This window comes from Gasterosteus aculeatus, chromosome 1, assembly GCF_964276395.1.
Source record: "Gasterosteus aculeatus chromosome 1, fGasAcu3.hap1.1, whole genome shotgun sequence".
Taxonomy (NCBI): Eukaryota; Metazoa; Chordata; class Actinopteri; order Perciformes; family Gasterosteidae; genus Gasterosteus; species Gasterosteus aculeatus.
Window position 1 is genome coordinate 23,686,006 of NC_135688.1, and position 21,238 is coordinate 23,707,243.

The 21,238-nt window shown below is 42.7% G+C and overlaps 1 protein-coding gene across 35 annotated transcripts in view; it reads right to left on the bottom strand.

Moving 5' to 3' along the window:
• dmd (dystrophin) overlaps positions 1-21,238 on the bottom strand; it is a 196,625-nt gene that overhangs the window by 147,249 nt on the left and 28,138 nt on the right. Inside the window, exon 1 of one of the 35 annotated variants that reach the window (XM_078095235.1) lies at positions 19,572-19,626. The exons of the other annotated variants lie outside the window; for them this stretch is intronic. Coding sequence (XP_077951361.1) covers positions 19,572-19,611 — 40 coding nt within the window. The 5' untranslated portion in view covers positions 19,612-19,626. Of the gene's footprint in view, positions 1-19,571; positions 19,627-21,238 lie in introns of those variants that run through there. 35 annotated transcript variants of the gene reach the window in all.

Below are 21,238 nucleotides of genomic sequence, written 5' to 3' on the forward strand. Positions count from 1 at the left end.
CAAAGGCCACAAAGCACTTCCAGAGCGAGGCAGAAATAATTAGCTTATTATATTAACTCATTTTTGCTCTTTTCTTGTCATTAGAATAAACAGAGAGAGCCACAGTTTACTGGGGGCGTTCATATATAATGTGGATTCCAGACAAAAAGGCTATTACAAATGCAACAATTTTGTGTTTAAATAAACACTTTCAAAGCTCACTTAGGTTTTCCCAGTCAAGTACACTTTTGTTTTGCTGGAAAAACAGAAACAAATCTCGTTCCTCCTTTTTCCAGTGGACAGGAGACGACAGTGCGTCCCATTCCCATAATGTCCCACGTGGTTATCGTCAACAAGACCTACAGTGTCCCACTACCGTAGACGTAGACTGTGTTTATGAAGTGGCCAGGTTCCAGGTGCATCTACTAGTGGTATTAACTGGATGATTAACTTTGTTAGCATAAAAAAAGTTCTGACAAAAAAAATGCACTTCAGGGAAGCAGCGGCCTCCTTAAATTATTTTAGCACGATTGCATGTTGAATAACGGTGTGGTAGTGACGCTTCAGTGGACCAATTTACTAAATTAACATCATGCCGTCCAGAGGGAGACGTGGAACTAGCGACTTGGATGATAAACTCATGTTTACACTTTTTACTGAGGTAATAAATCAAGAGAGAAAATGGGTCCTTTTCTCACAGACTTCTATAGTAGAAGTCGTTAGAAGTCGTTTAAGCGATTTTGAATTGGCTTTTCTGCCAGAGGTCACTGGAAAGTCATTCTAGTATTTGACGGTACTTGATTTAAAGTCTTACACTAATAATGAAGATTAAAATAAAAGGTTTGGATCTGTAAAATTTGTAAACATTTCTCTCGATAACGGAATATTCCCTCTCTGCCGTTTTGATTTGATTTTGAAATTGAACACAATTTAAACCTCTCTCAAAACATTCATGTTAACGAAATGATTATTGGTAATAGAAGCATTCAAACTAAGGGGATAACCAATGATTTTAAATACATGTCAATGCATAAATCCACTGAAGTCTTTTACTGCTGTCCCATGCGTGTGTGTCTGCATGTATGTGTTTGACATGACGTGGCAGCCACCTGTTTTAGATTAACCCAGTTTGCTACTTTGCCAGGTAAGGATTAACCACCCCACAAATGCAGATTAAGCACACATACACACACACACACACACAGATACGGGAAGCACTCACACAAGCAAACACACACACACACACGCACACAGACCGTAGGGAAGGAGACAAGATGGAAAAGGTGCAGCGGAAGGGTACAGTGACAAAGAGGAGAGAGCGAGACAAATAAGGTTGCAGACACTCCACACAGACAAGCACACGCACAAATACTCAGCTCCTGTTGACGGATTACGCGTACTCTTTAAACCTTCTACTTACCCACTATCTCTTACACCAATTTATGTCTTCATTAAAGCGGACGTTCTTGTAATTACCTCTTGAATAAAAAAGTAATCTTTCCTCCGGTTGTGTTTTCCACCACTGGGAATCTTTAGGGAGGGAAGTAAAGTGCTGCATTCACACATCGTGAACAGTAAACCTCTGCAGTTGTTGATGTTTGCGTAAACACACTGCCTAAACAAAGTCTCCATCCGTCATTCCTTCCGCTTCGATCTCGCCAAAATGTCTCCTTTGTCGGTTCATTTTCATCATTTGGGAGCGCTTCTCTGTACTTAATCACCCCTGCAATTGGAAAACTGTTCCTATCTGCTTTCAATGGAGGAGGGGGATTACTGGTGCTGGAAACAGATTTTGGGCCCAATTGAGACCAAAATAAATATCATATAAGATATTTCATATCAGAAAATTGCTCAAATCCCCCAAAATGTGACTGCTAGCAGAAGAGGTAGATAGCTTTTTTACTGCTCGTGTACACACCGTGGAAGCATTTACCGGGTTGCACGGCTTTTACTAAGGGATATCTAAGGGAATACCCACAATGCACTGCTCCGCAAACTCTTGTTTGAAATTCTAAACACACCACTTGTGGCTAAATTCAGGGAACTTCTTCAAATGTCTACTATCCGGCATTGGTTGCATCAACACTCATACGGATGCAAGTTCATCCAAAACAGACATATATAGAGTCCAAATACCGTGTGGTAGCGGCACACATGCACTGGTACACTAACTTGGTACAATGACTCCACTTCTCACTCGATTCATTACCTCTGTAAACATTGTGAACATGAGTTTATGGTCTTAACAGATGGCTCTAAGTCCTCAATCCAGCACGATGTTCACTTCCTTTCATTAAGTGTGAAGTATGCTTTAGGGCGGGGCTACCTTGTGAGTGACAGTCACCACGCTGCCAGCGTCTATATGTTACTCCTCCACAGTCCGAATATAGTCACTTGCATTCACTGTACCAAAAAACAAATGGGTGGAGCACACACATCCAGACGCAGACATGTGCAATGTGTGAAACAAAAGAATACACGTCTTTAAACCCTTCTGCTCCGCCTCCTCTCTTCCATCCACCCCTAAACCTTTTCCTTCTTGCCAAGCCCATCCTCTTCAGCCTCTCCTGCCAGTCAGTCCCATGGATAGATTAGCTAGAAGACCAATTTGCTTCCTGATTTTAACTTCTGTAGTCCCTAATTGGCTTGAGGTGATCTTGGTGGGGGATTAGTGGCAGGGTGGAGTTAAAAGAGAAAGCAGACTCTCCAGCTAAAATTGGACACAAATAATAAAGTGGAAGAGACTTAATAAAGCCTCTAATCTCTGACTGCGCCGTGATGACCTTTTGACCCCGTTGTTTACTCATCGCTTTATTGGATTTTAGACCTTTGACCTCTCAAAGAGGTTCTATTTTCAACCCATTTCTGTGAAATTCAGTGCAATTGATTTGACTAATCCCAAATACAGTCTATGTCCAGAGTGATGAAATGGACAGACACTTAATTTAAGTTGTAAACAAAGTCAATGTCAACCACCGTTGTTGGGTGGAGCGGTAAAGGCGAATGTGTTTTTTCCTTCAGACTAAGCATTTGTTAGTGAGCTCAACAGCAATCCTGCCAACACATACAGCATCAACCATTAATGTCACGGCAGGGTGGAGGAAATAGGACCCAAATGCAGTCTCAAGCAATCAAGACTTTATTTAACTGAATCAACATGCAAAACGCAGACCAGGAGGGTATTGCACAAAATAGAATAAAGAAATCCAGGATAAGTGAAAAAGCGCCGCTTGACTTAGTGTGATCGGCTCATCGCGGCTTAATTGTTTGCACGTTTGCCGACCCAGGATGAGAAGGGGGAGCTAAGTCAATTCAGGTGTACATAGCTGGGATAAGTGCACGTTCACAGCTTTCTTAAGTAGACCACGGTATCGATCACAGATTTGCCGCTGAGCAGCAACTAATTATGGAAAATGAGGAGGTGGGTGAAGCATAAAATCTGCAAAAAGGGAATATGGCAGCTGTAATTAAACAGAGAGAAACAGCCTGGCAGACAATTGCGAACTGACTGAATGTGGAAACATTTTTAAATATTTACTTACTAGGGAAGTTGAAAATTGCTTTAAATATGATTTTTTTACATGTTGGTTTTATTGCTGTATCTGTGTGTACGTGCTAAATGTGCTGGTTTTACTGTGTCTTGAGTGGCCTACCATGTAAAGCACTATATAAACCACATATAGTAGTAATATTTGACTACCTTTAGCCTGCCTTAAAAGTGAGCAGAGGGAATTGATCTTCCTCTGGATTTACCCTAAAGACTAGGCCTAATTTCAAACCCTTATTCACAATGCGAGAATATGTTTTAAGAAAACGGCTCATTTGTCTGGCACTGGGGGGAGGGCACCAGGCTTCACCTCAGCTGAGGAATTTTAAACCAAGGCAGGCCTGTGAAGGGATTCAGGGTGGCAGCTACTGACTATGTTCTACCTGCAGAAACTGCCCTCTTCATACATGGTACATTCTCCAGTGCTGCACATCAAACACACAATATGTGGACTGTCTTGTGGAAATCCTCTTTGATGTAACACATTCTTCTATGTCCAGGGAAGGTAATAAAGATGTGTGAATTGGACTTTATATATCGCACTCATCAAGTTTACAATTGTTCACTCCTCACTGCGCAGTTTCACCCCCCCCCTCGTCAGTCGGTCGGTCCGCCTGCAAAGACTACTAACCCCCCGTTATTTCAACGTGTTCGGTATCCGCCGGACCTTCTTGCGGTCCGCGAAATATTGTTTAACATGAAAAAGGTTGGGGACCACTGATCTAAACAACTGCAATAGTAGAGTTTAAAATCAAACGGGTCACGGCAATAGCGACAAGTAATGCATGTTAATAAAAATGTATCTGAAAACATTCAGAAGACAAAAGAAAAACTGTTAAACACGTTTGTTTCGGATCAGAGGGGCAGCTGATTTAACACGTGAGACTTCAGGATTAATCTTAGCCTGGCTGTTAGTCTGGTTTGGAGCAGGCTAGCTGCAAAGAATAAATCACCATGGTTACTTGGCTGGGTTTAATTCAACCTGCTTTTGTGCAACCAAGTCAAAGCTAAATTCATCCAGGATAACGTGAGAGTCCCGGCTTAATCCCATATCCTGGTTTCGTGCAATAGCCCCGAGGAATACAGGCAACCCCAAAACTCCCCCGACATCAACAAGACACTCAATGAAGAGGCAAGAGACACGCATGGTTAAAGTACACTGGGAAGGTGCAGGGGCCTCATTTATAAAACCTTTGCGTAGGATTTGCGCCAGAAGTGGCGTATGGATGAAACATGGGACGTGCGTACGCATAGAAATATTCAGACTTATAAAACCGTGCGCACGCACGTCCTATGCAGTTTTCCCTTAATAAATCACAATCACTTCTAAATGCAGCGCAGCTTTTGCGGCTTCATGTCACGCCCATAGTTGCCCATATATAGTCTGTGGAACGCCCACAAATTAATATTCATCGATTGCGAAATCATGACAAACACTGAGGAAAACGAAGAAACGTAACTTCACTCAGTGAAGTCGAAATTATCATTGTCGAGGTGGAAGGGAGAAGTAAAATGCTTTTTGGCGGGCACAGTATGGGCATTACTAATGCCAAAAAGGCACTTGAGTGGCAAAAGGTTGCAGCCTCACAACCTCGGGCCGTGGCCGAAATAGAGAAAAAATGGTCTGACATCAAAGTGGATGCAAAAAAGCGTTTAGCGCCATCGCCAAAGTGTGTCTGCCACGGGTGGGAAAGGGGACTGTCCCTCTTGATGAGACATCCACGAAGACTTAGGAGCATTACCGTGGGAAAAAATGTACATTTCTTCGAAATGAATGGCGTGAACGAGGGCAACATGACGGAGCTCAGTGGCGTTTCAGTCTCAAATCCCGAGGCAATAGATAGAAGATCGTTCCTCTCCACAGTTACTTTTTCTATACAGCCCGCAAAGCCATTTGAATATTTGCCAGACAAACACTGAATATAGCATGATTGCGGTCCTCTTCAATTTTTTTTTTTAAATCAATTATATGAAATTTCGTATAAGACAACATATTACCAATCAGATCCGACTGTGCTCACAAGTCCCTTAAACCAGTGAAAAAACGGGGCCTTTGACACCGGTCCAACTTGTGTGAGCACCTAGACAGATCTCCTGTTGGATTAACCCTGGTCCCTTATTTCTACTCCACGCAGTGTTTCCCCTATCATTATAACAGGGAGGCACATGGGTGTGATGACTCACCCCATCGGCGCACGTCATAGTAAAACAAGGGAATGCTCTTCCCTCAGTTGAAGTTTAGTTATAACTCTGAAAGCAATATGGATTGATGCTTCTGCCGTTAATTAGTCATTGAAAAATAGCCAGGGACACCTAGCAGAGCCAAAGCTCACGGATGAAGTTTTTGGTGTAAACCTTTTCCGGGGGCTGTGGTGGGTGGGGGTGGGGGTAGTGGGGGCATTCGGGTCTTAGTAACGACCCTGTTGCCATGCTTAATGGTTTTTCCCTAGGGGTGTAACGATTGATTTTAACAATGATTCGATTCGAATTGCGATTCATGGTTGCCGATTCGATTCATGGACGATCTGGGTTAATTTAGAACGATTCGATTCGATTCGAATCAGTGACTTGAAATCGATTCAGTAACTTTACTGGACAGTGCAGGCAAAGTTTCCGAGATCCCTGTTGTTTCTTGTAAGGAAATCAGGTTTAAATTAATTATGGATACTATACACAAGCAAACAACAATTAATGGCAAATGTATTAACCTTTTAAGTGCCATTTTCAATGTAAACATTACACAATAATTACACAATGTTTCGATCAATTCACAGAACCCCGGATTTTCAACCACATTGTAGGGTCGCATGTCTTTACAGATAAACTTGGCAATTGTTACTGTGATGTTGAGTTTACTGCTGGCGGCCTGAGGTGTCTGCAGAGCTGGAGTTACCTGCTGCTGCTGCAGCGGTGACGCTGCTAGAGGCGCCTGACTGTCGGCGTTGTTTAATCCCACGGCGCCTTAGTAGATGGCCGGAAAGATTCGTCGTGTTTCCGTGGTTTTTTATTTGGCTTCTACATATTCTACAAACAGCGACCGACTTATTTAGAACACCTCCGTGTTTGCAAAAGCCAAACATACAGTTTTTGTGCTTAAATCCAATGTGCAGTTTCCAAGTATCGATACAATCGATTATGTACCATTTCAATTGATTTGTGATCGATATATGTCGTCCGGAATGCCGATTTGCGGAGCACAGATCCATTCAGTTGGATCGCAGGAATATAAATCGATTAATCGATTCAGTGAATGAATCGTTACACCCCTATTTTTCACGGATCTCGGGTCAAATTGGAGGGCTCCTCACTCACTGAGCTGTTCCTTCCTTCCGCCGTTCAGCCACTCGAATCGCTCGTTGTTCACTTCAAGTAGAGGTAAAAAGATAAATGCTTCCTTTTAGGGTTGCGCAGGATATCATTTTCTTACATTCAAACTCTTGCTCAGCATCTCGGATGAAAATCTCGAACATAAAACTTATATTATTGCCCCCTTTTTCCTCCCGGCAAAGGCATCTTCTGCTCATGCTTTGCTATGATAGGACAAAATGGTCCTGTGTGGTCACTTTGTATGATAATTACCAGCCGGAGTAACTCACACATAGTGGAAAAACATTTTAAGAAACATATACATGTTTTGCACACGGTACAAGACCCCTTAGACTCATTAGAACTATTTTCTTTTTTACAGAATATAGAAAGCAAAAGTATGCTTGATTACCTGCCAATGAACCCTGAAAAAGAAACCAACCAAAAAATAAAAGTTTCTTCCCATGAACACATCTCAAACCGAGCAGATGTAGGAGTGAATATATTTCATATACATTTGGCTGTATTGTGCTGAATCAGCAGCATTTCTGAAAATGTCCCTCCCTTGTGTTTTCAGAGATTGCCTGAGATGAATGAGGGAGCTCTGAAGTGGGACCCACCTCCATCCATCCTAATTCCTGCTTGGCTTTCTTACTGTTATTGCTAAACCTGATTCCCAGATGCGATGAGTATATTTAACAAGAAAAAAAGATAACTCCGAAAACAATATCTTGCTGACTACTTCAAACCACCATATGTTGACGAGAATGCTTTCCGGCGTTGAGCTTTTGATGGATCATTATGATTATGGTAGCGGAGCCCGTTTTCCTCATATTCCTTCGCCGTCTACCACAGCAAGTCTCATTGTTTAGGTGAAGAGTTTGGCAGCTGCTCCTTTGGCTGTCATAGCAAACTTACTCTGTAGAGACATTGTTGTAGAATAAGTGCCCCAAGCGGGAACCTACAGTGTGAGAATAAGAGGCAAAAAACTGCAGCTTTACTGTATTATATCCATTGCTCTCCCTGTTTTCATCTCTATTCATATTTTCTACCAAATAGCGATGTCAGAGGCTGTCAAAGTTCCACGCAGAAATTGTGTTGCTCTCCAAATTATATCATGTTGCTGTGAAGGGGCCTGTCTCAGTAGGCGCTGCGCTCTTTGACTCTTTGTGCAGCATTGTGCTTTGGCAGAGCCTAGAATCAATCTTTGTTCTGACCTCTCCTTCCTCTGAAAAGCCAAAGTGCGCTTTCGATCTCCTGGAGGGTACAATTCTGTCCTTAGAGACGGGCCCACCGACTGCAAGGTGGGGGGCATTAGGTACATTGTGGTACATCTTTTGTGTGGAGTCACACCATTTGGAAAGCCGCCGCATTCTACAAAAACTACGAAACTTTCAGAAGCGATGACATTTGGATTTTTAAAAGAATAGAAAATATATCCTAGAAGTACATTGCAAATGTATATAGGAAATATGAAAAGGAAAGTGATGACAAGTACGAGTCAAGTCCAACAGAGCAAATAGTATTTTCAACCAGACCAAGGCCAAGTCAAGTCCATCAGAGCAAGTCCAGATCTTCGTCCATGTCTCAACTCTATCGGAGGAACTTAAGGTCAACTCTATTTTCATCTTTTCATCTTTGTCGTCGCTTTCCTTCTCTAGCATCCCTTTCTCAGTCCCGCTAGCTTCCAGTCCCTCTCTGTGTCCCTACAAGTTCTCCTCCATTTGTCTCTTTTTCACTCTCCGTCTCCTTGCCCAGATGGGAAATACTGTAACCGGACCTAAAAATACCAGCGCACCTGCCAAGAGGGAGGAAGACAAACGGCGTGCAGGTACTTGAACTTGAAATATCCCGACTGCTGTAAGTGTCTCCACCTCGCTCTGTCAAGCCATTCACGAAACCCCGTCTCTCTCTCTTTCTCCACCACCCTCTCAATACCTCTCGTTATTCTCTTATATTTTTTCACTTCTTAAATATTGCCTCTCTCACACTCAATCCCACCATCTCTTTCCCCAGTTTGGTGTTTTAAAGGGTTTGTTCGGCTTTAGTTAAGCGCTCTACTAACACGCACAGAGGTGTCAGCGGCAATCAGACACTTCAGACCTCAGGAACGGGTCAGTAATATACTTACCACTCATGAATGGTAAGTATTTGAATTCTCATGCAAAGTTTTACTGATGTATGGAAGCGAGATATCAAACTGTATCTACTCCGGAGATGTTTGCCTGAACTCCGCAGTGACACGCTGCTTCTCACAGTAACACTAATTCTAATTTGGGACCCTGCCTGTCACCAACGCTCGACAAGAGGCCACGAAGGGAGCGGGACCACGCCGGCTTTACACACTCTGTCTCTCATTGGACGATGGAGACGAGGCTGCTCGGGTAGCGCTCTAAAAAGGAACTCACACGGGACTCACATTCAATACAAAAATCACTGTGCTGAACGAAGCTTTAGATACTCTATTCAAGTAACATCCTACACAAGACCATGCAAATAGCAAACAAGAAAATATGTACAGTATCCATTTTCCTGAAACAACATTTTAACGTCACAATATATTGCCTTGATTACTGCGGAGTGTATTCAATTACAACCATCACCCTTGAATCGGAAGATCGGTAGTGTTAAAACGCTACTCTTAACATCAACGCTTGCCTTTTGTAGTATATTGAACATTATTAGAAGGCTACATTTCAATATTTAGGCTCTTTAGGATAAACTGCAGACATATACATAAATATTCCTTATACTGTTGACCTCCTCAAAAAGGAACTCTGCTAAGCTCAATCCCGGCCGTTCAGATATTCTTTTCTCTACCGCCTCCACCTCCTTCGCCCACCCTGCCAGCACAAATCACCTCTCCAATGACGGGACCTGATCGATAGTCTAGTCCTGCTCACGCTTGTCAAGTCAATTTGCCACTAATGGATCCGGTCTGACAGCGATCCTCTTCTGATGAACCATCAGACGTCGTTTATTGTCTGCTTGCCGCATCCCTGCTGTGCGGTTGGAAACAGAGGGGGTAGGCTTATACTAGGGCAAGCAACTAAACTCATATTGATGCATCTCGAGTTCCCATTTTGCTGTTTTCTCTGCAATTTTTCTCACTTCTGTGGCCCAACAGAGAGTCGTCGCATCCCATCAGGATATTTACAGCACAAAGCGGCAATGGAGTTTGATAGCACTTTGAGCGATTCCTCAGCAATCTATAAACATCAATAGTAAATGTCAGCGTCTGCCGTCAGCCTCTCACAATCCAAGAGCTCCATGCTCTTGTATGAGGGGGAGGGTGTGGGTGGGTGGGGGGGGGGGGGGGGGGGGGGTGGAAAGATACCAGTTTCAGATCTCTGAAACTGAATGACACCATCATGTGTCATGGTTAACATTGTTCTACCATGAAGTGAAAAAAATTGCGACGGGTGCATGCTAGGTCTCATATTGCCACCGTGCACGTGGCGGATCATGCACTACATATTCTTTAAGATCACAGTACGCTGCATCAGTTGAGGCTCAGTCACACTTTCCCGCTGCTCAATATTTATTTTTTGTGTAATTGTCGAGTTTCAGTTGGCAAACCGCGAGCCGATGCAGGCGCGCAGCTCCGGAGGGAAACATGATCACAACATTGAGCATTCTGCGTACTAATCGGTGCATCAACCCTGGGATCAAACACTGGATGCACTGAATAACACAGAATAATAAGGAACTAACTTTTATTCCGAGGGAGGATTTCTATTCTTTTTTTGTCGTTGATATGAAGCTGGATTTGTAGAATAAAGCGAGAGAAAGCCCCCAGGAGTTTTCACTTGGTAGAGACTTGGTCTGAGAGGGTGTTCGATGAGGTGCCTGTCACTCTCTTTCCCTCTCTCTCCCTCCCACTTCTCTCTTACAGACAAACACAACCTGCTGGGGGGAGTATTGAACGCTGTTTTTCTACCTCTTCTTCTATCACACACAGACACACACTTTGCAGGGGCGATCTCCATTGAACTCTCCTCCAGCCTTTTCTCCATGTCCCTCTCTCACACCCCTGCAGTGACCCTAGACTGATCTTCCACACACTGCGCGCACACACACTCAGGCACACAGACCCACACACACAGTTGCTCTAAATTCCCACACTGGCTCTGTAATGATCTGCCAGGCACTCCCAGCGCTGCATCTTTTACCTGTCCTCCCTTTCACTAAATCTCAATGGAGCACTCTGCACGTGTGTGTGCACGTGCTGGTGTGTGTGTGTGTGTGTGTGTTTTGGGATGACCAAAGATGACCTTTCCTGTGCGACAACTCTCATTAAAGTAACTTACAACTGTATACACACGTTTTATTTATAGTATAAGTTGATAGGCTCTTATCCATATGCACTATTGTCCTAAACACACGGATGCATTCGATATTTTTTTTAATGCATGTACATGTGGGTGGTGGTGATCATTTCTGGTGTGTGTAGCGATGCATTAAAGGGCAGCCCTACTAAGTCCTGGGCACTCACTGGACTACAGCGTGGCAACCATAACGCCCCCCATCACTGATGTGGACACAGCCGTTGCCATGGCCGAGTTGCCGACACCGGACGGAGACCAACATCAATCGATTAGTGTTTGTACTTGCCGTACAGCAATGTGTATTTAAAGAGTACAATATCTGTCATGACTTAAATAAGCCACAACCGCACACACATACACGCCACACGGCAACAGGGAGGGGGCTTGCAAACACTATCTGGCAGCAGATCGCTCTGCTACAGGAAGGGACCGGCTCAGAGGAAATGAAGACGTAGTTTGGCCAATAACGCTTCAAAGGAGATGACAGGATAAGGGGAGGGTGTGTGCTGCTCCGGCCGTGTCCATGGGGAAAGTCGGGAGCAGAGGAGGCAGGAAGTGGGTTTTTTAATAACAGGTTTGTCGAGGATGAGTGGATTTACCATCAGCAAGGCTGACCTTTGACCTCCTACTTTATATACAACGGGATAGATCAACCGGATATAATGCAGCATATTAAATCATTTTCTTATTTCTGGATGGCTTTATTGAATTAAACGGAAACCCTCACCTGTCAGGTTATTACCAGAATGACTCACAACGAGAAAGTGCACTCAGTAGATAAGTTGTTTACCTGAAATTCAATCATCACCGGAAACTACTTAAGTAGATTTGGGCCACTAAATTACTTATATTTGGGGAAAGATTGTTTGGGTTAATGGTGGCTTTCATCCGTTATCTATTATTATTATACTATTCTCTAACAGTCCAGACTGCGGCAAAACAAAACATCTCATAACGCAGCTAACTTTGGAGGAAAAGCGAGAGGTAATCAATAAGATGTTCATCAAAAAAAGTTTGAATTACTGCAACCACGAGATGTCCTTGTTTTGGTCTCTTTAATAGTCATAAAAGTAATTAATAGTCATAAAAGAGACTAGAATATTCTGGCGCCAGGTCCAGTAGTTTGAGAGATTAGCCTGCGACGGACAGACGGACACACAAGCAGGACTCATCACATGATCTCCCCACATGCGTACGCCTGCCAGAGATAACAAACCAACGACGCGCTAATCCTTCTGCTGAAACACCAGCGGAAAATTTGAATTTCACAGCGGCTTTTACCTGAAGGCCACACACGAGCCGATGCATTCAGCGGAGTGAACCAACGCAAACCAATCCTGTAAACTGCAGAGTCGAGAAAAATGTGCCAGCAGCTATAACCAATTGTCTTTTCGGGATGGTTAATTAATTAGTCAAGGCCACGGTGCATTATATTAAATTTACAGCACTACAGTAAACTCTGTCACTGCTGAAGGAGAGATAACCCACCTCGATTGCCTTAAACAGGCAGCGGCCCAACTGAATCAATAAGTGGAGGAAGAAAAAAATAAAGTGGAAAAGGCATATGCCTTTGAACCTGCACATTATTGGCCTCTGATGCAAAATCAACCCGAATTCTTGGTGATATTATTAGAAGGGGAGAGGACACTGATCCCCCCCCTGTGACAAGTGCATGCTCTGCGTATCGCTTAACTTATGCTGGTAGGGGAGGCGGGTGAGTAGCACTTGAGGGAGTCGGGTTGTAAAAGTCAAAAGGAAGCATGAGAGGAATAGTGCGGTTTACAGATCAAGACGGATACAAAAAAAAGAATGAAAAGCAAATGAAGTGGCCTGGCGTGACAAAGATGTAAACATTGATTTCCTCCGACAGGTTTGAGTTAGGACTAGTAGGAAGTGGCGTGATAAGGCCCATCTATTAGCCAGGAACACGAAAACATGATTACACACATGCACTCCATCTGCAGAGCGTCAATAGAACACGTCCTTCCTTTCTCTCTATCTGCACACGGGCCCTAACACACACACACACACACAAAACACTGAGTGAGACGACAATGAAGCTCTCTCACCGTTGTCAATCGAACCGGCCGACATGAAATCAATGCACAATCAGATCAAATTAGTGGCGCTCGGTGCAATATCTCCCGATCGAACCGGGTGACAATCACTCCGGGAGAATCCTCAGAATTCACCTGTTGACAAAGCCTTTATTTTTATCATATTGCGCAAACCGAAGGGGTGCGGAGGAAAAGAAAATTCCTCTCTAGTACGGCTGAGGAGGCCCGGTCTAGTCTCTGGACGGCATCTGTTTACAATGAGGTTTGTCGTTCCGAGCCGCTGAATCCCGACAAGCTCCCCGGGTCCGGCTCAATCCCTAACAGGGGGGCAGGATGAAACAAGGAGGGGTGCGTCGGCGGGAGGGGGGTTAATCTACAGATTGCATCTGTTTTCCCCTGGACGGCATCGCATTTACAGTCTATTTACTGGAGACTTGTTGTTGTCGTGGAGATACTGCACCAAAAAAAGGCACAAAAAGCATCTTCTCAGTCATGTAAGGTCGAGCTGTGCTTTTTGTTTCAAGTGGAAAAGATGCTGTGAGCCCCCGGGTGACAGAAGCCCAACGATACCACTTGCGGCCGCACGGAATGTGCAAACGCGTCCATACGCGATTACTTTTGTGGACACACAAGTAAAATGTATCTGTCAGGGAGAGCAGGTAACACTATTTAATAACTAAAAAGTTCCCAGATGGAGGGCAGGTAGGGGCCAACCCAGGACTCTTGTGGTTTAGTTGTGGCTTTATCGCCAACCTTTTTTTCCTGTAACCCAATTGGATTTGTCGTCTTGGGTACAGCGAGACAGTGACCTCAATGCAATGTTGTCCAGGAAAAAAGCAACACAAATATGAACATACGAACAACATAAAAACAAAAGATTGCATTTTTCTTACTATTTCCCCAAAATTGGACTTGGTTAACCGTGTGTGACTTCTATCGGAGGCAAAGAGACAATCTGAAAACTCTCTCTGTATAAGATCCAGACGGGGACAGTAGTGTGCGTGTGATTGTAACTGACAAACCAGTCAGCTACACTGAAACACATAAGTTCATATCAAAGCAAAGGCACAGACCCCAAACAAAACAAGTCATTGTTAAAATTAAAATATCAGGTGATCAATGCAGAGACAATATATGACGCAACCGTGACATTTTAAAATAATCTATTTGTTATGTGATGGGCTTAATGCACATCACATAACTGGCCCTTTGTCTTGATTCACAGAAAGGGGCTGTAAAAAATAGAAACTACATAATAAATATTGTCTGCATCTATCCACACAAGCATTTATTTCAATGTGTCTGGTTTATTCATTTATTATTGTCTACTCTCATCGCAGCCACCAGGTATTTAGCATGACATCCACTATTTCATCGCTGTAGTTTGATGTGGATGCTTGTTTTCCTTCCATTTCCCATTACATCATTTGTATATTCTAACTGCTATTGGGAGCACACACACACACGGGAAATTATTTAATCTAGGTTTTCTTTAGTTTCATGCCTGTGTGGCACGCTGAATTGAAAATAAATTGAAACTGCCGGTTGGGAGGGAGCTTCACACTGACAGCAATGATCTTGCATGAAAAGCAGAAGCAACACCTGCATTTATGACAGTATTTCTTTTTGATTAAAAGAATCGCTGCCCTCTAAATGACATGCAGGACACTTGAAAGGGCTTTTACCCGTATGACATATTTGCCTTTGTAGCCATGTTCTGGTGCTAACCCCACCTCTCATGGGGACAGTGAGACCTCCTCATTAAATGTGACGAAATGATAAAGACTGATCTTGTTTTCATCGGATGACTAGTGACTAAGTGGAGAGGGAAAGATGAGCGCATCGGAGAGGGACAGAGAGAGAGAGAAGGCACAGAACTGGCAGAAAGTCATTGTTTTCGTGGTCTCCAGGGGATGCACTTTGGGAAGCCTGAGAGAGCAGATATTTGAAATGTTACAACCATTCTTCCCTCGTTCTTATCTTTGCGCTGTGGTTTTCTCCTCGCTCCCTTCTCCCTTAACCATGCGCCTGAAAACACTTTGATATACTTTGCTTTTAACGGACGTTCTTGATCCCCTCACCCTCCCACTTCAAAATGTTTCGTCCACGGCCCCCCACTTACAGAGACAAAGGGAGCGCGGCGAGTGCCGGCCGCGGGGCTAAAAGCGCCATCTTTGATAGGAAAAGCATGTGAAGGGTACTGAATGATGCAGACTGTGCTACACACACAAAACATTAAATGGACATACTGATCGTATACAGACAAAAACATTCACACACACACACACACACATAAGCGTTAGCCAATATCAACCCAAGAGGGCTTTTACACCAATCCTCCCGGGGCGGTCTGTGTTATCAGGTTTAAAACGGTGACAGACTTACAGCTGAGGGCAATGTGACCCATTTTTTATTTGAGTTAATTAGTTTGGACAACCTATAATAGAAAATCCTGGCATATCTAGCATGAATTTATTACGTAGAACAATCAATGTTGTTTTTTGTATGAAGAACTTTTTTATATTCATATTAAGTCTGTTTCTTCAGCAATACTGTTTTGGAATGAATATATTTAGTTTTAGTTTAGTTTCTTTGAAATAATAATTTCAGGGCAGCAACAGAAATGACAACTGAAAAGTCCTTCTATAAACTCAACATCTTGCTGGACACAAATCTTAAGTGTAAAACAAATAGAATTCCTGACATAATCAAGCTTATTACGAGTAAAAACATCATCATTCCTTCCTACTATTTACATCCTGCTGATGTGATTCAACGTCACAGCTAAAGCGACCAGAGGGGGGAAGATGGGAGGGGGGGACATCTCAGCAAGAGGCAGAGTTTAAAACTCTTAGACTTATTTTAATGTTAATTTCAAATTAAAATACACAATAGCTTTCATCCTGGCTTGTTCATAGAGTGTCACAGTGCACTGTGGAGTTAACTTCAGTTCATCGGGTCTCTACCGCAGCTGTGTGACAGAGGGTGAACACAAACGGTGCCATTAAATCACATGACCTGAGGACTTAGCAACTATGTTGCAACTTTTCAGACTACCGTAGCAACTTTTTTTCTTCAAACTACACCTGGCAACAAATGTAGCTATTCTATATTTACCATTTTTAAGCAACTTTTGTAAAGTGACAAATTGCATTTTATGGCTGCAAAAGTGCATTATGAGTGACTCAACAGCAGGCGCCGTCATTAACAGTTTGTGCACGGGCAGCAGTCGGCTGCACAACAGCCTGAAGACAGCTGGAAAGAGATGCCTAGTCCATGCATCATTGATTGAGTTAAGTTGCTTGTTCAATAAAATACAATAGAAATATAATAAAATAAAATGTATACCTCATTAGCTTGTGACTATAATTCTTGATCAGTTTGGTAGCATGTTAACAAACACCAATAAGCCTGCTTAAAACTTTAATTGTTCCGAATGTAAAGGTTTACTAGGGAAAAAGAAAAAAAATCTCTTCAATAATAATTATCAGAACAATTTTGTACGTTTAAAAATATCTGATGATATAAAATGTGTTGTGTTTATATTCTATAAATGGTATGTGATAATGAACAAACAAATCTAAACTAACAAATTTCAAATAATTCTTGCTGAGATGGACAGTCAATTTGATTAAGGTTATTTTGTCATCATACAAATGACATAACGTCATTTAGCAACTTATAGCAACAAATCGACCCTAGCAACTTCTCCAGAAAATATGTTGACAACACTGATTCTATCTGGCCTATGTTGGCAACCCCCTCGAATGTCACTCCCCCACAAACAAACACTGGCATGCAGCTAGGTTTAAGCTTGTGCCACAAATTAAGGTAGCATGAGCGAACATCACAGGCAAACCTGGCAAATGCCGGCCAGCTACACTTTACTATCTAACCAACTCTCTCAACATTTCCAACTTCATTCTTACTTTGACGTTTAGTCCACCGGTTCTATTTCAAAGTGACCGAATTAATCTGCACCTCTCATTTGAGAGTAAATACAACAATAAAAGGTTTGTTGTGTGCATTGACTTCAGAAGATTGGCTGAGATAACACAGATACATGTTGTTAACCATGTGAGTGTGAATGTAAAAATGTTCGGAGAGATAAAGGATTGGGCAAAGGTAAATTATAAGCGGGAATAGTACAACAACTTGACTTGGTTGAGTAATTTGTTTCTACTTCAATCTGTAACATCTTAATTTACATTTACATATTACAGTTGCATCTGCAATTTTCTGCAAAAGCAAGCACACATTCTTTTGACCAAAGATGTTGTACCTTTCATTATTGCGTTGCATTAACGGTAATCTAATTTGAATGGTGTGGCTTGTCAACTAAATGGATGGAATGGTTGGAAGAAAAATGTAAACAATAATTGTGCATTCCAGAGCATACAGGCAGAGCAATATTTTCCAGGTGTCAGACAATGACAGTTGTCATATTAAAAGGTTCGGATTTTCTCCCCGCCACATTCCACAAACATCAGTGGGCAAAACAAGAATTGTGTGACTAGAGCAGAGCCTTAAATCCAACGTGACAAGACCAGATTTAACCCTGGAGGAACTCCTGAGTGACGGCAAAGTGTAAAACGCCCACCTTCACATTTGTTCTGGGGGGCCTTTGCTTTGATCTGCAAGGGAAGCTTCATAAAACTTTTTTTTTTTTAAACACAGACAGGCAAGCCTTTCAGGATCTACCTTTCTGCTTCACAGGAAGTTGGGAACGGAGCCTTTCCCTGGAAAGAGACGTCTCCCATCTGTTGGGTCGGTTCATTGATTTCACCCTTTTCATCCCATTGTTTTTCTTTTTGACAGGTACATATACATATGTTCATATTTGCACCACCACCTGGGCTAATCAGAGTTTCTGTGTGAACAAATGTCTATTCTCCCAAAAGATCTACTATCAGAGCGAGAGCGGTGTTGAAAACTTAATATCACAGCAACACATGTCGACCCAATCCCTTCTCGCTGCCACAGAGCCAAATCCGGGCCAATTGTGTTTTAATTTAACTGCCCTGAAAAAACAGTGATGCAACACTTTGCAAACTGAGAGCTTGCAAGGGCTGGAATGGAAATAATTTCCTCTGTCTTCCCAACGCCAGGCAAAGCAAGGTATTCCTGGAGAGGAACTATGACATGCACACAAAAGACACAGTCTCTCGCGAGACACAGACTCATGGGACGGATTCATTTCAAAACCAATGACATACCTTATAGTTATGGTAAGGGCCTATATCGAAATCTACTGAATGGAAAATAGATTACCTTCACAGTTACCTTCGATTAAAGCATTTGGCGCAAATTGGCATCATGTTGTAGTTTTTTGGCATCGCTGTTATCCGTTTATTGAAATTAAATCACATCCCAATCTGTTTATTTCGGGTTGATACAGCTGTAGTGAATCAGCTCGATGAAATGCATGGAGCTTCTATGGATAATCTTATGAATAATATTCATTCATCTATTATCAATTTCTAAAGCATTGTTGAACTGTTATTAACGATTAAGCCGGGTTATGAAATTGTTACTTTTTCCTACCATTGTGTCAGGGGGGCGCCCCTCCCCCTTAAATCCCCCCAGAACATTTTTTAAAAATGAATTTGTAATTTTTTGCGCAGGCAGTTATGCCCAACACAGTTATGCGGGCACATGGTGCTCGCAGCAGACAGAGAGCACGAGCGGACTATCTACCCCCCCCCCCCCCCGACGTTGTAAACCTAGGGGGAACACTGTACGAGACCCCAGCAAAGCAGAAATAGTGTTTAAAATAATGCCCAAGTTGACAACCAGCGTCTTCCATGGAGATAAGCCACTCCCTCTCTCCGGCAGGCATGAGTTAAGCAAATCACCAAAAATGGTCCAAATTTGATGTACGTATATTGTGATTATACCATTCAAACCTATTGTTAATGTCACACAAAGTTTTAAACAGTAAGACATATACAGCTTATATTTTATGCACATCACAAGGCCGCTTAGTGTTAGCACTGAATAAATGTTAAAGGGAAAGTTAAATGTTCAATGTTAAGTGTGTAGGTTTTTTAGATCTAAACGAAAACAGAACTGTTCTTAGTTTCAGAAGATGATACCCAAATGTATCATCTTCTGAAATCATTGTTCTGATTTCCTTATCCCATTTCTGCTAACATATATCCCCGATTGCTACACACTAGCCCTAAATTCCCTGGATTATCTCTGTAGCACTTGTTGTAAGTCGCTTTGGATAAAAGCGTCAGCTAAGTGATAAAAAATATAAAGAAAATATAGAAGGTACAGCCAAAAGAATAACAGGAGAGGCTATTTACTCCTTAACAGGAAGAGACTAGTGTGTTTTCTCCTCCTTCTTACCTGCTAAATGATTTGTCTGCAACAAGGATCCCAAAGACATCTCTCCAGAGTACTTAAAGTGACCTCGATGTGAAGAGAACAGAGGAGAAGAATGGAAAATAAAGGATTACAGCATTGTTAAGCCTTGGCTCGAGACTGCACTTACAGTACAGATACGATTTATTTTTCTCATGCGGATAAGTGCGCCAATTGAATTTACGCTGTGAAGTAATTTGAGCCCCTCCAGTGACCCCATACTAAATATTATGAAGTCATACGTGGAAACATTGAGGTTCCTCAAAGAGAGGAACAAACTCTAACTCTTAACTCAGCAGTGCAAATGCAGTTTAGTAACAAGGCAGATATCCCCCTTTGCTTTCATTGACCATCTCAATCACACATGAGCCATGTTGTTGTTGAACGTCATCCGGGTCCATGAGCCGAGTGGCCCGTAACTTCAGTGTCAATGGTGGCAGTTTGGACGGTTTGAATTAACATTTAAAAACAAACTAAATATAAATAAATGTCAAATGCAGAGTAAAACACATACTGAAGAATCAGAAAACCTTTATGACGACCGTAGCATACCTTCGTTAGCTTAAGTGCTAGTCACCAGCAATGAAGCGCTATATCCCAAACGGGTACGTAACAGGTAACCACGAAACACCCGCCTCAAAGCAGAGAAAATCTTAAACGAACGTAACGAGAGTCGGTGAAACACCCAGGGTAGTAGTTGGACCCATACTTGGCTAATCCTAGCAGATGCCCTGCTAGGATTAGCTTGACTGCATAGAAGGAGCAATTCAGCGCGGGGTAAATTGTATAATCTATTCATTACTCTTTCTATTACTTATTCAGCCCAGGGACCTTTTGTTTATTAACTGATTTATTACACAAGTGAAGTCAGTGTCATTTCTTCATGGACAACTATATAATCACTCCAGAGGAGTTGCACACTAAACCATTAGCCAGAGAATAAACGGCCTAGCTTTATCTTTAGTTGGCAAATTAGTCGTCACTGGTAACGCTTACCTGTAGTTCCGGTGCCGTTTTCACATTAAAATGCATTCCTTCACAAATGACATTTACCAGAAAAGAGCGGGTTATATTGAGGAGTTGCAAGAACGTACACGCTCTCATTAACTTGTGTTGGATTATTCATGCTGGACAGAGGCCACATGGAGTTTTTTGGAGGTTATAACATAAAACGATGATCAAGCTGTTGAGTTACGCTTGTTTTTTAACCTCTACCCGCCAGGCTTTATTTTTCCACCTAACGCCCGACTCCTCTAATTATCCGGCTCTCTCACCCTTTCGCCCGCCCCATCCGTCCACTACACACAAACACACACACTCGTGAACGCAAACACACACTCAGATTGAGGCTTAATAGGAGTGTGTGAGGATGTCACATTAACAGTCTCACAGGATGAGGGGCTAGGTGATTTATTGAGGGCTCGGCGGCGCCACAATAAGCTAGCTGTCAATACAATCACAGCTTCCGTCAGCACGCACACACAACCGCAAAGCTGTTCTTTCCATTGCTCCATTTGGCTGGCTAGACACACACACACAGCTCTCCCTCCGTCTGCTTTTCATGGCTCTATATTCAGCCAGCTGGTCAGACAGTCCAGCCATCATAAAAACGAGGGGGAATCCAAGCTTTCATTTTCCCGATTTTTCAGGCA